The sequence below is a fragment of the Mastomys coucha genome, chromosome X, assembly GCF_008632895.1.
Source record: "Mastomys coucha isolate ucsf_1 chromosome X, UCSF_Mcou_1, whole genome shotgun sequence".
NCBI lineage: Eukaryota > Metazoa > Chordata > Mammalia > Rodentia > Muridae > Mastomys > Mastomys coucha.
In genome coordinates, this window is record NC_045030.1 from 990,890 (window position 1) to 1,009,069 (window position 18,180).

Here is an 18,180-nt window from a genome sequence, read left to right on the forward strand (position 1 = left end):
TTACCTGCTCTCATGGCCCAAGAGCCGGCTCTCCCAAGTGCTGCACTTGGTGAGGAGTGAGGGGTGGAGGGGATTACCCCTGCACCCATGGCAGCTCATGGCAGACAATTGGAAGGTCCAACTCTACCTTGCTTGTGTACCCTTAGGCCTGCTTACCTGCATCACTGCCACCAGTACCAGTTTTACCGTGCTGCTCAGGGGACTTACAGGGCTTGCTCTCACTGCTATAGCTGTAGAGGTGCAGTGCTAGCTATCCAGAGCTCATGACCCTGTGGGCAGCTTTCCCAACTGCTGGAGGTGGTAGTGGTGGGGGCACCACCTCTGTGCCCATGCCACCCCATGACATAGGAGTGTCAGGACCGGCTCTCCCACACTCATGTACCTGGGGATGGCTCACCCACACCCCTGTCACCAGGGCCAGCTCTCCAGAGTGCCACAGCTAGGGAGGGGTGGGGCACATTCTACACAGGCCCTAGACATCCATGTGGTCCCAGGCTGCTACCCTAACCAGGGACGGCCCTCTGTTCTCTAGTGGTAGTATGAGCCACTGACATTTGCTACCACTCCCTGCTGCTACATAGCCAAGGACCCAGATGTAATCCACAGTGGCAGCTCAGGATAGGACTTCACCCAGGCTGGGCTGGCCACTTATAACGGGCTACTCCTCTCTACCCTCTAGTCTCTAGTTCCATCCCTCTCCATAATGCTCAAGCTGTTCCACTTTCTTTCTCTCCCATCTGTCCACCACAGACTTGCACACTGTGATGACTCCTGCTGCAGGCTGGCCACATGGCTGGTGGGCTCCAGGGTGGCATCCTCCATCCATGCCGCATGTGACATGGCAGCAAGCAGGTGTCTAAAGCAGGTGTCTATGGCCTGCCTGTGCCATGTGCTGGAGGGCAGGTCTGTGGATGGCATGGTGGTCCCCAAGTCTCTGTCTTCTTCCTCCTGTGCTGTCCTACCTGGATTAGATTAGATTTGATTTCTATATGTCCTAGGTACAAAAGAGCTTTGACCTCAAATCAGGTATCAAGCTAGGATGAACAGAGGACTGCCACTTGCTGTACCCCTGACTGCTATAAGAACACCACCACCAACAAGGTGTTTCTTTGCCCATTGTTAGGGGAAGGAGCTTATGTTTCTCTTTAGAGGCAAAGAAGCTATCAAGTCTGACCGTGAATTAACAATCCTCCCTCCTTAGCTTTCCAAGTTGCTGGGACTAGAGACTACAGTGTGTGCACTATATCCACCTTTTTTTATTAGATATTTTCTTTATTTACATTTCAAATGATATATCCCCTTTTCCAGTTTCCCCTCCAAAAAAAAAAAAAAACACCTATTCCCTTCCCCCTCCCCCTGCTTACCAATCCACCCTCTCCCACTAGCATTCCCCTATACTGGGGCATACAACCTTCACAGGACCGAGGGCCTCTCCTCCTATTGATGACCAACTTGGCCATCCTCTGCTACATATGCAGCTGGAGCTATGAGTCCCACCATATATACTCTTTGGTTGGTGGTTTAATCCCTGGGAGCTCTGAGGGTACTAGGTAGTTCATATTGTTGTTTGTCCTATGGGGCTGCAAACCCTTCAGTTCCTTGGGTCCTTTCTCTAGCTCCTTCATTGGAGACCATGTGCTCAGTCTAATGGATGGCTGTGAGCCTCTACTTCTGTATTAGTCAGGCATTGTCAGAGCCTCTCAGGAGACAACTATATCAGGCTCTTGTCAGCCAGCACTTGCTGGCATCCACAATAGTGTCTGGGTTTGGTAATTGAATATGGGAAGGATTCCCAGGTAGGGCAGTCTCAGGATTGTCCTTCCTTCAGTCTCTGTTCCACACTTTGTCTCTGCAACTCCTTCCATGGGTATTTTGTTCCCCCTTTTAAGAAGGATTGAAGTATTCACACTTTGGTCTTCTTTGTTCTTGAGTTTCTTGTGGTTTGTGGATTATATTTTGGGTATTCCGAGCTCCTGGGCTAATATCCACTTATCAGTGAGTGCATGCCATGTGTGTTCTTCTGTGATTGGGTTACTTCACTCAGGATGATATTCTCCAGGACCATCCATTTCCCTAAGAATTTCATGAAGTCATTGTTTTTAATAGCTGAGTAGTACTCCATTGTGTAGATGTACCACATTTTCTGTATCCATTCCTCTGTTGAGGGACATCTGGGTTGTTTCCAGTTTCTGGCTATTATAAATAAGGCTGCTATGAACATGGTGGAGCATGTGTCCTTATTACTGTGAGGTTCCACCTTACACCAGTCAGAATGGCTAAGATCAAAAACTCAGGTGACAGCAGATGCTGGCGAGGTTGTGGAGAAAGAAGAACACTACTTCATTGCTGTTGGGACTACAAGCTGGTACAACCACTCTGGAAATCAGTTTGGCTGTACAACTCCTAGGCATATACTCAGAATATGCTCCAACATGTAATAAGGGCACACTATACCCACCCTTAAATACATTTTAAATCTTGTATCATATTGCTGCTTGGGTAAATACATTTTTAAAGGATTATGGGAGCTTCTTGTTTATTATGTGTATCTTCTTAAAATTTGGATGATTTGCCTTCTACAAATATTGCTTTTAAAAATCAAGGTATTTTACAAAGTAGCTGATCTAAAACCATAATTTCTTTGTGATGTTGGTGACAGGCTGAATACTAAGAAGCTTGATACTCATTCCGGGGTCTCTTTTTCTTTTCCTGTCACACCTATGGTCATGTGTACTATTTTAGTCTCTTGCTTCTGCTATCATAAATATCACATATGAGATTATTGATAAAAGAAAATAAATTATTTTTTATAGTTCTCAAAATTGGGATGTCTTGTCACTTGAGGCAAGCCTCAGATGAAGTCTCACTGTAGTAGTCTTGATAGTGCTCTGCAGGGTATTGATCATTATGTGGTAAAATAGAGCAAGCCAGGTAGTTTAGAACACTACTTTTATAAATAGACTGATGAAATCATTATGACCCTTCCTGCCTGTATCTAATCCTAACTTCCTCTAAATGGCCTTACCTCCAGATACCAACCAAATAGTAATTTGAAGATTAAGTACAAAATTAGATCACACATGCACATACACATGCACACACAATTTTTACTTGTATATGGGAGGAGGATGGGTTCCTATATAGTCTAGAAGAGGATACTAGATCCTCTGGAGCTGGAGTTGCAAGTAGTTGCAAACCATCCGATGTGGGTTGTGGGAAAAGAAACCTGGTCTTCTGCAAGAGCTCTTTTTTTGGTTTTTCAAGACAGGGTTTCTCTGTGAGGCCCTGGCTGTCCTGGAACTCACTCTGTAGACCAGGCTGGCCTTGAACTCAGAGATCCGTCTGCTTCTGCCTCCCAAGCGCTGGGATTAAAGGTGTGCGCCACCACCACCCGGCACTGCTAGAGCTCTTAACTGAGTAGATATTAATTGCAAATTTTTTTGGTTAGATATGGAGCTTCATGCCTATTTCCTCTTCTAGACTTTTGTCTAGTATGAAATTGTGCAGGTCTTTTGCATGCTGTCACAGTAAGCCTCTGTAGAATTTCAAGGTTTTTACTCAAGAGCCTCAGAAGTCTACAGAAGATTCACATGCTTCTACAGGTGGTCCATGGGTGGCAGAGCCGGGAGTCACAGCAGAAGGGGGTGTTATTACCTGGTGGGGGTGCTCAGAACTTGAATGTCTCTGACAGCATGAGTGCAGTGATGGGATCCCTAACTAGGGATGGTGCGCAGGATGCTTGGTCTTTAGGTGATAGACAAGGAAGATCTTCAAGGAAATTATAAGAATTATGAAAATTCGCTACAATAAAACCTATGCTTGTATATAATTAATATATGAATATAATAATATGGAAAGAAAAGTAGATTTTTAAAATGATATACAAAATGACTTATTTCATGATAGTTTTTCATATATGTATATCATTTTACTTTGCTCATATTTATGTCTCTATTACCATGTCTTGTCCTTCTGGTCCCTATCCTCTCCACCTTTCTACTCTCATCATGCATATGTATATGTGTATATACACATACATACATATACATATACATATACACACACACATACACACACACACACATATATATATATATATTCACACATACATATTCCACATCTGAGAGATTACAGGAAATATTTGCATTTGTATCTTTCTCCACATTATGGGTTTTTTTTTTGTTGGTTCTTGTAGGATTTTGGATATACAACTTCTGTGAATAAAAAATGACTCTTCAGCTAGATCAAGGTTACAGTGGAGACTTTTCCTGTGATCCATCAAAATGCTTAGGTCTCATGTAAAAACAATTGTTTATTTTTGTGGTGAACTGTGACATGATTGCTATAAAAACTGTTTCATTTGCACAAAGGACTATGTCATGATCGGGGAAAGAACAACCTTTCATTTACATAAAGGGTTGGGCCATAATTGGTACACTAGTAAACTTTTATTCAAATCAAAGAGCTGAGATTGTTGGCCACACACACAATCTTTTTGCATAAAGGGCTGTGCTATGGTTGGTGCACATACAATCCTTCATGAAGTGCTGGCCTGTGTTTGTTATAGGTATGATGCTTCATAATACAGAAAAAACTGTACTATGCTTAATACAAGTATCTTTACCACAACCCTCCGTTTGGTCATAAAGCTAAATTTTTTTGACTTAGCTTTCAAGCCAGCTGGGAGACACTGTCTTGTGCCTTCTCTTGCTGCTGCTTTATTAGGCCCGGCCCATTTCCTGGATGCTCTCTGTAATCTTTTCTTATTTTTTTAAGATTAATTTTTAAAACTTCATATACAAAGTAATTAGTTTCATTGTCATATTTTATACATATATATCATTGTATTTTGCTCACATTCACTTTACTGTATGTGTTTATATTTTCTGTTGTATACACAGTATAGATATACCATCAAATCTAGGCTCTGCATATGAAAGTATGTGATATCTATATTTCTTTTCCTTTTCAATTTTTTTATTCTGATTATTATCTCTCCCTTTCTACTTGTCCTTTCCCTCCCCCAAATAGGCTCCCTTCACTTTAATATATGTGTGTGTGTTTCTGTGTGTTTGTATGTGTGTTAGTCTAGATTCCACATTTGAAAATGCTATATTTGTCTATCTGAATATGGATTATTATCATAGTGGTCTCAAGTTTTATATCCATTTACCACATTTGTTTTTGTTCTCTTGATATCCCGTTTCTCCTGCACCCTTTTTCATGATGAGGCTCTCTTTTCCTCAGTGTTTGCTTTCGGCACCTCTGTCATATCTCAAATGGATATAACCATGTGGGTTTATTTCTGCAACTTCTGCATGATTACATTAGTCTGTGCATCTATTTCTGTGCAGTACTTTGGCTGTTCGTATTACTAGGTCTCTGTAGTACAACTTGAACCCGGCATTGTAATTTCTTCATGGTTCCCTTTCTGCTCTGGCCAACTTTGCAGTTCAGACCTTTTATGCCTCCATATGAATTCTAGGATGTGTTTTTCTAGTCGTATAAAGAATGTCATTATCATTTCAGAAAGAATTACATTAAACTCTAGATAAGTTTGGGTAATATGGCTATTTTCATAAAATTCCTCATCTCTTTCTGAGGCTGTTATAAATGGAATGTGTTTCCCTTTGATTTTTTTTCTCAAAATGCTTGTTGTTGACATGTAGAAAATTTACTACTTTTGTATGATGGCTTTCATTCTGATACTTTCCTAAAATCATCAGATCTTACCAGACATTTTTGTAGAGTCTTTAAGGTCCTCTCTATATAGTACAATTTATCTGCAAACAGGGATAATTTGACTTCTTCCTAATAAGGATATTTCATCAATATCTTTCTCTTGCCTGTTTTGCTGTAACTAAGATTTCAAGCTTCAATTACTGATTAAGAGTGGAGAGCATGGGCATCCCCAACCTCCTTATTTTTGAGAAAATGATTCTTCTTCTTCACTTAGAATAATGTTTTCTATATGCTTGTCATATCTAGTCTTAATGTTCCTTCTATTTCTAGCTTCTTTAGGACTTTTTATCATGGATGAATGTTATTAAATATTTTATTATTTATTTATTTCAATATTAGAGACATTGTTAGAGAGCTTTTGTATCTTTTGAGATAATCCTCTCATTCCTTTCCTCATGTATTTGCTATTACATTTATTTATGTAGGTTACATTATCCATATGTCCCTAGAATACAACCAACCTGATAAATGATATGTTTTTAAGGTGTCATTTTCAAGTGTTTTACTGAGAATTTTTGTGTGTCTGTTCATAAGGGAATGTGGTCTACAGTTTTCTTGTTTTATTATGGCCTTATATCACATGATATTGCTGGCTTCATAGAATAACTTTGATAGTGTTCAATTTCTGTTTTATGAAACATCATTAGTGCTCCTTAAAGATTCTGTAGAATTTGAAAAAGAACAAATGGGAAGAGGGGGCCTGTACATGGTGTAGATGGAAGAGTGAAATGGTCTAATTATGATATTAAAAATAATTTTAAATAGTTCCCCAAGTACAAATACTATCAGTGTAATAAAATATTATCAGTATATCTCTGCAATCCTCTGGGTTTTCGTTGTTAGTTGAGAATCCTAGAAGAAAGTAGACACTTTTTCTGGATAGGATCTCACTATGTGTTGCTGGTTACTCTGAAGCTTAAGAATTACCTGCCAGAGTATATGCTGCCACCAAAGCCTAAGTTAGATCTTAAATGTTCTCATGACACACACACATGCATGCGCACACACACACACAAACACACACAAACAAAAAAATCAACCTGTGTTATTTATTATCATAATTGAAACATTACTAAATATTTGTATATGTAAATCATCATGAATACTATAAATTTGTAAAATGTGTCTTTGTCAAGTGAATTTTATACAGCTGAAAAAAAGAAAAGAAAATCACAGAAATGGAAAACTTAGTGAACCATAAGTTTGGAAATACTTGAGACTTCAAAAATTCCCAGGGGTTCACACAGAATATTGTTCAACCATGTGAGGCCTCCCAGGGAAGGTTTGTATATGGAAATTGCTCGTCAGCCCATATGTCCCTCTGACAAAAACAGTTGTGACCCAGAAATTGTTTTTGTAGTTCTGAAACCTTCTTCATCAAAGAGAAGTCCATTCCTACCCCTAGAGGCCAGGTACTTTTCAAACAGCTGTTGTCTATTATGTGTTTAGCACTGCCAGCAGAAGGGAGACTCTCAGCCTACCTTAGAGGGCAAGACTCCACATCTGTCTAAGCAGCAGGAGCCAGTGGCTATCACTAGTAGTTTGAAAGGCAATTTAAATATCTGCTCCAAAATGTATGGTCAAGTAAAAAGACTCTCAAGCCGGAACATGTAACCAAATTACATTGAGAGCTTGTAGAAACACAGTTTAGTGCCCTCTTCCTGGTTTCTGATTCAGAAGTTCTGAAGCGGAGGCCTCTGAATTTTATTTCTGATGCACTTCCAGGACATGCTAATGCTGGTGTTTTAGAAAAACATCTGAAAATCAGTTTATGGGAGAAACACAGAAACTTGTATAAAAGACTTATGTTCAAGTCTTACATAAATAAGTCTCTAAAGCCTGAGTTTCTCCTTTTCTAAAATAGGTCATAGTAGGGGTTTAGTAGGATCGTGTTTATGAAAGTTCCTTATAGACAACGAATACAAGTATTAGCTTTTGGACAGCTTCACACATGCAGACTTTATGATCTGTCCTTTAGCCCACAGAGGATGGCCCTGGTCATGGTCTGATCTTGCAGCAACTATCAGTTCTCAGTCTTAGTGCTGTGAGTAAAATCTTGTCAGAGGATAAAGATGAGGAATGAGACTCTAGGTTCAATTCCTATCCCCTACTCCCACAAATAAAATTAACCTGTCATAGATTTTTTTGTAATTACCAAAGTGAAGTAATATCTACTACCAAGCAGGAAAAAAAAGTATTAGGAAAGGCAATTTGCTAGGCTGATACTATGCGAACAAAATCCAGATGTCTGAAATAGTTTAATAGTTTCAATTACATCTGTGCAAGTATCTCTGTGATATTTTTCTTAAGGTCCTGTAGTTACAAACTCAGAAATGATACAATTGGATAATACGATAGTCTATTTTTCTTTATTGTGGAACCTCCATACTGATTTATAGCTGGCCCAACTTATAGTCTCAGTAGCAGTATATAAGGGTACACACACACACATCCACATCAGCATTTACATTTTGTTTTATTAATGATTGCTATTCTAGCTGGGGGCCAATTCTGCCAATATCATCATTGACAGTCATATCCACTATTATAGTCTGACCTCTGTGGATAGTGGCCACATATTCATTCCCTGTCCATACTGTACTGTGTTGTTGTTAGGCATGCATGACTATAAAATTTTCTAGATTAGTGATGTCATCATTCCACAGATGCTTCATAGCCATCTCCTTTCCCTTCTCTCTAGCTAATCAGTCATTCAATCCTGCTAAGTCTCATATATCTCCTTTCTGCTTCGTCACTACTTGTTATCATTCTGCTTTGGCCATTCATCATGTTTGTTTGTTACACTAGCATACCCATGCTTGCAGCATCTCTCTACATCAATTTTCTTCTGAATAGATGTGAGAGCAACATTTCTGAATATTGCCTTGCTGTATTTCTTTCATGCTTTGGAATTTCGAAAGCCTGTCTCTTGCCTATGGGATTATGCAAAGCCAGTGTTTTCATCTGATGCTCAAGGAATCCTAATTCTATCAGCTTCCTAGCATTGTCTTAGTCCCCCAAACTTGTAAAAACTCTCCCAGTCCATTTGTGTAGCTACTTTCTTCCAAATATTTTAGACAAAGGAATAGCCCATGATTTAAAGATTCTACTGTAAGAGTGGAACACTAGAAGCAAAAGGTCAAATATAACATTACCTTAGTGGGTCTCTTAAACCATGGCTAAAACAGAATACATATTTTGACAGAGAGCATCTTGCAACAAATATAGCACAAATGAAACAGTTCCTTGTATCTAATTTGACTGCTGTGGAATAAGCCTAGCTATAAAACAATAGAAGCCACAGAAAATATACATTGACATAGAGATTGAACAACATCCTTCTGGATAATGAATTGATAATTGAAAAGTTAATAAAGAAGTTTAAATTTTCCTAGTGTTGAATGAAAAATATAAATACAACACACCCAAATCTATAGGATACAATGAAGATAGTTCTACAAAGAAAGTCTGTAGGGGAGACTAGAGTAGGGATGTATTGTATGAGAGAATAGAAAAACCAGTCTCAGGGAACCCAAATAAAGAACTTCATGGAGATGGCTAAATAATGTTGTCCAGACATAACAGGGCAGTCACACACATGAGTTCCTAGGAGCACAAGACCTGTGCAAGATCAATCCAAAGAAAACTCCAGCGTGAATGTGTGAGGAGGTTACAAAATTTTACCTCTAAGTGAAGATCTATTGGCAAATGATGGCCGATTGAGAGAATACATTTTCTTTAGGAATGCAGCCCCTAAAACGCTACTCCATTCTCTGGCAGGTGGCCCTACCCACACGTAACTATGTGTAGAACCAAGTGGGCTCAGTGGGTTTTTTAAAAAAGCACATGAAATTGAGAGGAAATAATTGTAAGTAGAGAGGGGAGGGGTTGGAGGGCAGCAGAAGGGAAGGGTATATGATTATAGCATATTATACATGTGTATGATATTTTCAAAGAATAAAAGGAATTTTAAGAATTAAATCACAGAGAGACAGAGACAGATAGACAGAGAGACACACAGAGAGAAACAGAGATAAAGACTTCCCCCCATTTAATTGTGTCTTTGATAAAGAAGGGTATCTGGATCACCAGGCTGCAATGTTCTTCAGCCAGCTATCAGTAGGGAAAGGCCTTCAGAGCTCTCTGTCCCTCCATCATGACCAAGCCTTTCCCCTTCTCTGTCAGATAAATAAGCCATGTATTGTTCTGTACTGTACTGGCCCCTCCTCTCCAGCCATCTGTAGCCTTCTCTTCCTGCCTGCTTGGGCTTCTTCATGTGTAGAAGGTGGAACGTATTATTTGTGGGGCTGCTAAAAGAGCCACAGAAAGTAAACAGAGCCAATCAAGGACACTCTTTTGTGTTTCTCCTTATCCAAACACTTTCAGGAGAGGAAAAGAGTCCACACTGCATTACAGCCCTGACCACAATCCGAAATAATAAGGGTCACATTTTCTTCTTGCCCTGGGTGGGATTGTCACCTCCTATCCACTCTCTTTGAAGGGGTTTGCTGAACCAAGAACAAAGACAGGAGGTGCTGTAAAAATATATGGGCACCACAGATGACTAGGGTAGCTGGAGATTAACTCCTTCCAGAACTCTTCTGTTTACCTCCCCTCACCCATCACAACAGTCTTTAGAAGGACTCTCTTGGGAGACTTCGGAATGATCTACCATTTCTCCCTACATGTTAACTAGTACCCTCCTACTGGGTTCTTGTCTTCTTGGTTCTTAAAAAGGAAGTGATTTGCTCCAAGTACAGGAAATTATTTCATATTATCTGGTATTCTACTCTGCTAAGCAACTTTTATCAGTCACCATATTTTCTAACCTCTAGAAAATTCCAAACTGGCCAGACTATTGCTTGAGTTCTTATCTTACCTTCCCTTGCCCAAAGATTCTCTGACTGTGTGCCCACCTGCTAATCCCTCACCTGTGGACTATCTGAACTTCCTACTCTTGCTTCCTGCCTGTCATAGCCAATGGCAAGAACATCCTTCTACCTCTAGTCATTGTTTTCCCAGCCTCAGCTGTCTTACCGCAGGGTCTGACTGTTGTCAAAATAATCGTTTTTTATTTCCCTCAAACCTAGGGCTCAACAAACATCAGATAAGCATTTGCATGGGCCAGGGTTGGAAAAGAGAAGCATGTTTGGCAACTAGAAGATAAGAAAAGCTAGGTATCCATCCCAGCCTGAGTATTAAAGTGAGAATAAACTACTTTTGTCTTGTAAATGTTTTGGACCAGAGATTATTTGCCATTATGTTGCTACTTATGTGGTTATCACAGGAGGTGGAAGTGGGATCCCTCTGGAGATCCCCTGTTCTATACTCATGACCCATATAACCAGTGAAGTTTGACAAGTGCTGATTGAGAGTACTAGGTCTGACTTTGAGGCTTCTCTTAACTGGATATTTCTCATCCATTCCTGACTGGATTGAAGAAATCCATTTTCTTGCTACTAATAGCACTGTGCACATTATCTTTTTTTTTTTTTTTTTTTTTTTTTTTTTTTTGGTTAAACTTAGTAACAAATAATATATACCATTTAGCAAGTGTCTATTGCATGCCAGTTGTACTTTATAGAAGAGAAACTTGAAATTCTGTGTCATCCACTAGGCCAAGGAAGATCATTTGAAGTGAAGTCAAGGTTCCAAGTCAGATCTATATTCCCTATAGACTTAGCAGTACAATAGTTCTTTTATAAATTGATAAACTTATGTTAGGTACAGAGGAATGCAAGAGGAAGGGACTAACTTCCCTAGAGAGGAAAGGCCCTAGCATACTTTTTGTCTTGAGGGAACTTGCATAAGTCCTCATGGGGACCGTAAATTACCGGAATTGAAGGCAGAGGCCAAAGGAAATTGGAGTAGGGATCAAGTTAATTATGACGGGAAAACCCTAACTTGACATCCCTGAGAAAAAGTAAGTTCTGATACCTGGGCCTGGGCTTAAAGATATAACAAATTTGTGTTATATCTTTGTGTGGAGTTCTGGCCAGCACATTGATCTGTAGAATATTATTATGAACATCAGGCTTGGATCTATGACCACTACAGTATATTCTGCCATAGGTGCAAGGGTCACTCATGGCAACTGAGTTCATGGTTCATTTCAGAGAAGAAATAGAAGCCCATAGAAAGTATGGTTACCAGAATTCAGAGTAAATTGATAGAAGATCCAGGGATGCTCCCAAGTGCCATTCTAGCATTGCTAATAAGCTGCTTTTCTGGAATTGGAGTGTTTAGTGTAAAATTAAGTTTTTTTTTTTTTATTTTTTGAAAGGAACAGATGCTCAGTTGCATATTAGAAGTAAAAGCCTGGAATATTTATAAACTTTTGTATCTCAGAAGGACCTTCACTTTGAAAAATGTCTTAGTTAGTGATCCCCACCTTTACCAAAAATGAGCTATACTGCCATTTTTTTTTCTGGACCTGGAGGCTGTTGAGCTTTGCTAAGCTCTCCTTTCCTGGGGCCATGAAGACCTGCGGAGATGGCTGGGTGGGGTCAACTCAGTCCAGGAAGTGCAGGAATTCTTTTAAGTGTATGCGTCTGGGGTGTTTTTCTCTCTCACTTACGTGTATTTTTAAAATTCTTTTTAGACACCCGCTTTATCTTTCCCAAACATCATTTCCTTACTCCTTTCCTGAGTTCGAGCAGTAGCCAGGGGCCCAGCTTCCTTATTGGTCTCTGAACTGTGGAGGGGATGGGCCATGGCTCAGAGGAGGTAGGAGTTAGGAATGGGGTGGGGGAAGGGTTACTGCTGGAACTGCCTTTCCTCCTTCTCTTTGCCACTGGGGCGCTGGCTGGTTCCTGGAGCAACATCTTTACTCTTATCCAGCCCTTAACATGGGCTGATATTCCATAAGGCTGTGGCCACAGAAAAACCCACGCAGCCTGATGGCAGTAACCTTGCAGTCTCCCTGAACTTCTTGGATGACATTTAGGGTCTTGGGCTGCTGACCTCACACCCCAGGAGGTCTTAAGTTGATAGTTAACAGTCCCCTGCTAAGAGAAGACACTGGAGTGTTTGATGGTGAGAATGTGAACTAGCTGGATACGACAATCTCTCATAAGCTGTCTCTCATCTCTGAGCAACTTCCATGGTAGGTACAGCCACAGTTTCCAATTTTGTTTTTCCTCCTGCTTCAGTGTCTTGGTTTTCTCTTGAAAATGGGTACTTGAGGATAGTGGATAGTGACTTATAAAATTTGTTCAGTGACAGTGCCTAGCCCAGCTTTAAGGAAAAGTATAAGGATTCTAGTCATTCCTATATTGGGTTTGTGCTGCATAATTGATGTTTAAGCTTAGTCTTACACCACTTATCTTCCTCCTCCTCTCCTATAGGGAGTGGTTTTAAGTTCAGAAGCACTGAGACCTTCCCTTCTCACTGCTTCTTGAGGAATGGTTATATCAAACCTTATGTATATAAACTTTCTGAGACAGAGCCCTTTGGGCAGGAGGGGTCATATGGTATTCTAGAAAAAGCTTGAGGATCTGAGGTAGTTTTTTCTCCAAATTTAGTACTCATATATGAGTGTTTGTGTGCCAGGGCTTGCTTGTAGAAGTCAGAAGACAACTCTGTGCCTTTGGCTCTTCCCTTCTACTTTTATGTGTGTTCTGGGTCTTCAACTTAGGTTATCAGGCAGGTATGGCAAATGCTTCACCTACTTAACCAACTTGCTAGTCTGAGATCTGAGTTTTGATCCCAATTCTAACCTTAACTCTGGTGACTAGCTATGTCTTTCTGGCAAATAATTTAAGCTGTCTGCAACTTTCTTTCTTCATTGATTATATGAGAGTAATAATAGTTATTACACATGGCATTGAAGTGAGGATTAAACCAGCTAATGCATCTGAGGTACTGAGTGCCTGACCTAGTTTCAGTGTTTAGTAGAGGCCCCTATTTTATTTTTGTAAGTTTATACAATGTCTGTATTATATACTATGCTAATCAGTTCCACACATGGGACTGTATCATTTATACCAGACCATAACTCATGAGAAATATATGGCCATTATCCCCATTTTACATATAAAGAATATATAACTGAAGCTCCATTGATGTTGTAGAGTACTTGCCTAATGTACATGGCCCTAAAAGGCAGCACCTCAGAAAATGCCTTGGTCAAGGTTACACAACTGGAATTTGAATACAAGTATGGACTGAGTTTAGGACAGTTCACAGATGATAATAGGCCAGATATTGGGCTCTGTAAAGTATTTCTTCTCTTTCTTATGCTGGAGTTATTTGGGACTGGATCTGGCCCCAATTCTCTCTGCTGAGATTTCCTACCAGTCTTTCATTTTTTTCTACTGTCCCCAAAGCCCTCCCTGCATTCTTCAGTCTCCTGGGATTATTTTCTACTACTGGAAAAACTCTAGAGAGTAAGGGGCCTTTATAAGCCACTGTTTTAAGTGTGGCAAGGGAGCAGTACAGCAGAACAGTGATAGGAGTTTCTCAAGCACATTTGGTTGGAAGTACCCTTGAGCCATCTAAAGGGACAAGTTTGAGCTAATAGCCAATATTATACTGTATGCTATATACTGACCACTAGGTAAAACACTAGACTATTTACTGGATGCTTTGAAACTACTTCTTCTAATACCCACAGGAATGTAAACAGGTGAGAATAACTGTTTCTAATTCCCATAACAACCTAGCCAGGTGAAGAAACATTTCTCAAGAAAATGGTAAGAGTCAAATGGCTTGACTCCTGTAGTCACACATGTAAAATGCTAGAATTTTATTCTCATTTCCTACTGGTTTGGTACAGTCAGTAGGACAAAGCTAATTATACATGAAATGCTAATAGGCATTGCAAAATAGCATGTTCTGATGGGCTAAATTATGAGGGCTAGATTGCTTGAGATAGACTCCCCAGAGGAGATGGCACTAGCAGTACATGTTTATTTACTTTAATTTGTATAATATTTACAGCCTCATGTCCATAAAGATGTACAAGTTAATGACCATTGGGAATATCTCCATTTTGCTGCTCTGGAAATGATAGTTCTGAGAAGTTGACACTTACCGACAGCAACAGAAGCTAGCAAGTGATAGAGATGGGATTCAAAGCAAAGCAGTCCAATCACTGAGATAATTTCTACTGGAAAATGAACAGAAGTAAAGGCGAGTTGGAAAAGAACATAGCTAACTACAGAACATGATTAGAGGAAGGAAACTGATGTGATGTGAGCTTGCTTTCTCAGAGTTTCTTCACTTCTGACACTTGGTTGTACTTCTGTCATCTCTCCTGGTTTCTTGCATCTGCCTGGTTCTCTACACCCTCTTCCTCTCCCTCTATTCTCTCCCCTGCCCTCTCATCTATATGACTTCCTTCTCCTGCTTCTGCTCTCACTCCTATCAGTCATCTCTCCACGTCCTAGTTTTACTGTGGCCTGGGTTATCTTTTCTACTTCAAGGGGTGGCATCTAATCATGAGAAGTGTGCTGGTTGACATGGATGTGTCGTATAAGAGCAAGTCAATGTCAGACTTGCTGTTGTAGGTTTTAGCACCAAAACCTCTAGGTATGTTGGGGCCTTAACCTCAGACCTCTTTCCAGTTATTCACCCCTAGCATGCTAAACAGCTGATCTCTTCTGTCATCCTAACCTATCATCCTTCATTCCTTTTCCCCTCATAAGAGTCTGGACTCTTTGCCATGACTTTGCCTACAAGTTCAAGTATCTGACTTCTGTGGGTCTGTGCCCATCTTAACCTTTGCTCTCTAGGGGTATACTCTATTTTAATTAGCTCTGTCTCTTTTATGAATATGTAAGCTCTCAAGGATATAGACTGTATTCAACTCATGGCTGTAACTCTAGAACTGCATGTATTTTAGAAGCTATAGTAAACATACAATAAATACTTACAGAATGAATGAAGAAAATTTAAACCATTCACACTCTAATGTTGATGTATCCAAGCATCATAACCACTTGCTTCCTTTTGCTGAGAAAAAATGGAGATATTGGTCATGTTGATTATTTTTCTCTCAAAGATAAGTACAGGTAGGCTTGCAGCAGCTTCTGTGTAGTCCACAAATATTTATTGACTGTCTACTGAATCTTTAGCATTAGTGTGCATACTTGGATATGTTTGTGAACAAAACATTTCTATTGATGCCGGCATTTTCTATCTCCAGGAATTATCCATAGGATGAAGGAAATTTGAGGAGTGGAGTTGAAGGGAGGACACTTAGATGTCCATACTAGTTCCTTGTAAGATAATCTAGCTCATTGAATGGATAAAAAAGGGTAGGTGTGGAAGTTGCTTGGGAAGTGATTTCAGTATTGACTTCCTGGCTCTTTCTTGCCATAGGAGAAACACCCCTGTGAGTAGGCCGCACTCATGGCATGTGGCCAAGCTGTTGGAAGGGTGCCCTGACGTGGCCACCACCATGCATTTCCCTTCTGAAGCCTTCAGCTTGTCCTGGCATTCCGGTTGCAACACAAGGTGAGTCTGGGACTCTCCCCTCAAGGTGGGCTCAAGGACTGGGAGTTTGACCACTCCCCTCCTCTGATCATATCCCTGCTGGATGCTTTAGAGCTGAGGTGGTATAACAGAAAATGGTATGGACATCTAGAGTGCCTGGGTTCTTAACTAATTATACGGCTAGCAGGCTGGCACTATGATTTTGAGCATATGTCTTTACTTCTTCATAGTGTGTCTTCAAAGTAGTTTATTTGAATCACAAAAATGACCACTCTGTCCTGATTCTTATCCTATTCACTAGTTGTTTTCTCTCAGACTCTTTTCTTCATTCCTGTGAGAAGCAGTCTTCTCTGTCTAGAGTCACTTACCAGGAACTTCCTCTGATGTTCATTAGCTCTAGCACAGAGCAGAACTCTGCTAAGCAGGAGCCGCGCCAATCACAGGGTCTAGTTCAATGCAAGGAGCTTGGTATTGTCCATTATTATTGAAACAACTACCCAAGGGACAAACCACTTGTTATTTAGTTTATTTTCTCCACAGATGCAGAGCCAGCCAAAGTGCAGTCCTTGGCTGCATTTCCCCTTCAATAATCAGATCTTGCCTCCAAGAATGGGTTTTGTTGTGGGAGCTCAAGGAAGCTAAAACTCAAGGGGTGTGTTTTCTCTAGTTTGGTATTTTTATTTTGTTTTAGCAGCCCAGGCATCTTTGTTTTAGAAGAATACATAGAAACATATTCTAGATTTGGCTTCTGTCTGAGTATGTGCATGCATGCATGTATGCATGTATGTCTACATTCTAGCAGAAAGTGAGATGAATAACATGTCCCCTTGCCAACAAGAAATTAATGTATTCCTAGCTCAGAGTCAAGTGAGAAGGGTAGTTAAGACTATGCAATGAGCAAGAATAAGAGAGAACTGGTCTCAGAGGTCTCATGGGATGCTGTTACAGTTTAGCTGTGGCTCTCTTCTGAGCTATGGCCTTTTTGAGAACAACCTACAACTTCTGAGGTTCTAGACAAAGACTGCTAATGGAACTTCTTGGCTCAGTCTGGCTATGTTTATGGGAAATGATACTTAACATTCAAAATTATGTCTTATCTTTAGTCTTCTTGATGTGATTTTGCTGTTGGTAGGTAAGGGTTGTATGGATGAGCAAGGCTCACTCTTTGATCATTCCTAGAAGGACATTGATAGCAACAGCAAGACCTGAGAGCAGCTACTGCCATGTAATGAGGCCTGGGTTCTTGACTTCTTAGCTGATTTCACTTACACAGCAACACTCTGGCAGAGATAGTACTATTTTTTTCCCATTTGAAGGTGTTATTAGAGAGGAGCTAAGACTTTGGGTTGAGAGAGACCTCGGTTCCAATTGCAGCTCAGTTCAGCTTCTTCATCAGCTTACTACAATCGTTAGTCTGTTTTACTTCCTGAGTTAGAAAGTGAAGAAAACAATTTCATTTGGGCTTCAGGTGGAAGGTTGTAAGGGGCCTCAGGGAATAGTCAGATTTTGTATTATCAAGAAACATAGTAGGTTCTTGGGGTATAACCCAGCAACAGAGCCTTTCCCTAGCATGCTCCAGGCCCCCAGTCCTAACCACCAGCACTACAAATGAAGCGATGTGGAATTTCCAGAATAAAGAAACATTTATACTCCAATTCTGACTGTGCCACTAGTTAGAGTTTGTAAAATTTGCCTTTTCAAAGTCACTTCCCTCTGTGGAGTTTGTTTCATTGACACCAGAGGTTTTCAAAAGTAGGGTGGGACCCAGGCGCCTGTGTTATCCCAAGGCCTCCATGTGATTGTGATGTACACTCGGGTTTGAGAATCACGGCTTTATGAAATGGTCTGGCTGAAGTCAACATAGCCCCACGGGGGGCTCCTTCCGCTCTGATGCTAATGTTCTGGACTATGCCCCCCACAGCAGAGAAACATACACTAATTCAACAGGGACTACCCAGAAGCAGTGTCAGACTTGCTGTTAGCAGTAATATAGTGCATAAT

At 40.4% G+C, this 18,180-nt stretch overlaps 1 protein-coding gene and 1 non-coding gene across 3 annotated transcripts in view; one reads left to right on the forward strand and one right to left on the reverse strand.

Annotated features, from left to right (window-relative positions):
• The window catches only part of Shroom4 (shroom family member 4), a 102,187-nt gene that overhangs the window by 38,182 nt on the left and 45,825 nt on the right, over positions 1-18,180 (forward strand). The window contains exons 1-2 of one of the 2 annotated variants that reach the window (XM_031385856.1): positions 12,517-12,847; positions 16,066-16,200. In XM_031385856.1, coding sequence (XP_031241716.1) covers positions 16,145-16,200 — 56 coding nt within the window. In that variant the 5' untranslated portion in view covers positions 12,517-12,847; positions 16,066-16,144. Of the gene's footprint in view, positions 1-12,516; positions 12,848-16,065; positions 16,201-18,180 lie in introns of those variants that run through there. The other variant, XM_031385774.1, reaches the window with a different exon arrangement.
• LOC116096157 lies at positions 986-1,128 on the reverse strand. The gene has a single exon (XR_004120867.1). It is a non-coding gene; the product is annotated as a small nucleolar RNA SNORA48 (small nucleolar RNA).